This window comes from Eimeria tenella, genomic scaffold (assembly GCF_000499545.2).
Source record: "Eimeria tenella Houghton genomic scaffold, Eth_scaff4511, whole genome shotgun sequence".
NCBI classification, from domain to species: domain Eukaryota; phylum Apicomplexa; class Conoidasida; order Eucoccidiorida; family Eimeriidae; genus Eimeria; species Eimeria tenella.
The window spans coordinates 1-1,845 of record NW_013545438.1 but is presented as its reverse complement, the minus strand read 5'-3'; the positions used below and the strand labels follow the sequence as shown (position 1 = coordinate 1,845).

The window sequence follows — 1,845 nt, the reverse complement described above, 5'->3', positions numbered from 1 at the left end:
CCCGCGGCCGCACGCCGGAACCCCAGACCCTAAACCCCAAACCGTAAACCCTAAACCCCAAACCCTAAACCCTAAACCCTAACCTGGGGATGTATGTTTTTCTCCACAAGCTGCTCAGCCTCCCTCAGCAGCTCAGCAGCAAGAACAACAACTCCTGTAGTCCCGTCGCCGCAAACCATGTCTTGCTGCAGCGCCAAATCTGTGCAGCAGCAGCAGCAGCAGCAGCAGCAGCAGCAGCGGGAGTTGTTGCGGGGCACTTTTGCTGCTGCAGCAGCTGCAAGCCGACTCCGTGACTTTAATTCAAAAAACAGCCAATAATAAACTGCAAACCCCACCCCCCAACCCCCAAACCCTAAACCCTAAACCCTAAACCCTAGCCCCACCAGCGAGGACCTTGGCGGCGGGGTTTTCCAGCCACACGGACTTCAAAATGGTGGCCCCGTCGTTGGTGACGAGGGGCTTTTCTCTTCTTGCTGCTTCTGCATGCATTTGCTGCAGCATTTTGTCGAGGCCTTTGGGGCCCAGCGTGGACTTGACGAGGTCGCCCACGGCGACGGCGCCCACGAAGTATTGCTGCAAACCCCAAAACAGGGTTTCGCAGCCGCAAACCCTAAAACGGGGTTTCGCCCGCAGCGCCGAAACGCAACAACCACCCCGCCAATCTCCAAACCCTCGCTCAGGGTTTCCGCCCAACCAAACGTGCTTACGAAGGCGCCGCCAGTGCGAGTAGCGGCGCAGACAAGCCCCAAACCCTAAATTAGGGTTTAGGGTGTGCGGGGTGCAGGGCTACCAGCACAGGTGTCAAGCTTTTGCTCCTACAAAACCCCAACTGGATCCGCGCCTCCTTTGCGCACTTTCCCAATAAAATTATTTATTATTTAATTTAATTTAATTTTTCATTTATTTTATTTGTTTATTATTTAATAAACGAAAAAAACAGAAAGTGTAAAAGCAAAGAAGGGCGACAGCGACAGAGCCAGCAGCAGCTGGCTAGACGCGCCAACCAAACCCTAAACCCTAAACTCTAAACCCTAAACTCTAAACCCTAAACCCTAAACCCTGAGGAGAGTCAGAAGCTAGCCACGGAGCCAGAAGCACAGCTAGCTAACTAGCTAGCTAGAAAGCTAGCTAGCTCCCAAAGGCTCCAACTCCGTTACCAGATAACACACCTTAACCCTAAACCCTAAACCCTAAACCCTTAACCCTAAACCCTCGCTCACCAGGCGCGCAGTGTCTCCCCTGTCCTCTTGGGCCCCCTGCTTTAAGATACCAGGGCCAACCTCCCCTTGCTGCAAGACACACACAAATCCTAAACCCTAAACCCTAAACCCTAAACCCTAAACCCTAGGCGCTTCTTCGTAGTTAGGGGCTGGATCTGCATGCACTGCAGCTGCAAGCAGGAAGCCCTTGGATCTGGTATCCGCCGAACCCTAAACCCTAAACCCTAAACCCTTTTTTGTGTTTTGGGCCTAAACCCTCGATACGTCAGCCCCACAAACAGCCCAGGGCCTCCAGAGGGGCCCTCTGTGTCTTTAGGCGTTTCTTTGAAGTGTATGGAGGAGCGAGCTGGAGAAGGAAAGAAGTGCTCTAGGGTTTAGGGTTTAGGGTTTACGGTTTAGGGTTTGGGGTTTAGGGCTGGGATGGCGGCGCACCATCATCTTTGCTCGAGGTTTAGGAAAGGGCGGACTGCAGAAATACAAAAAGGAAACACAAATGCTTTTTCAGCTTGCACAAACGCTGAAGGCTAAACCCTAAACCGTAAACCCTAAACCCTAGACACATGCAACCAGCAGCCACAGGCGCCCCGCGCAGCAGCTACACAGCGGCTGCTGCTGCTGCAGCAGC

General features: G+C 53.1%; 1 protein-coding gene across 1 annotated transcript; it reads right to left on the bottom strand.

Moving 5' to 3' along the window:
• Window positions 1–71: 71 nt before the first annotated feature.
• Window positions 72–1,658, bottom strand: ETH_00038290 (uncharacterized protein; the record flags this gene model as incomplete). The annotated part of the gene is made up of 4 exons (XM_013380146.1): window positions 72–199; window positions 384–573; window positions 1,221–1,289; window positions 1,653–1,658. 4 exons carry the CDS (start codon window positions 1,656–1,658, stop codon window positions 72–74), a joined length of 393 nt encoding a protein of 130 aa, XP_013235600.1.
• Window positions 1,659–1,845: the final 187 nt, after the last annotated feature.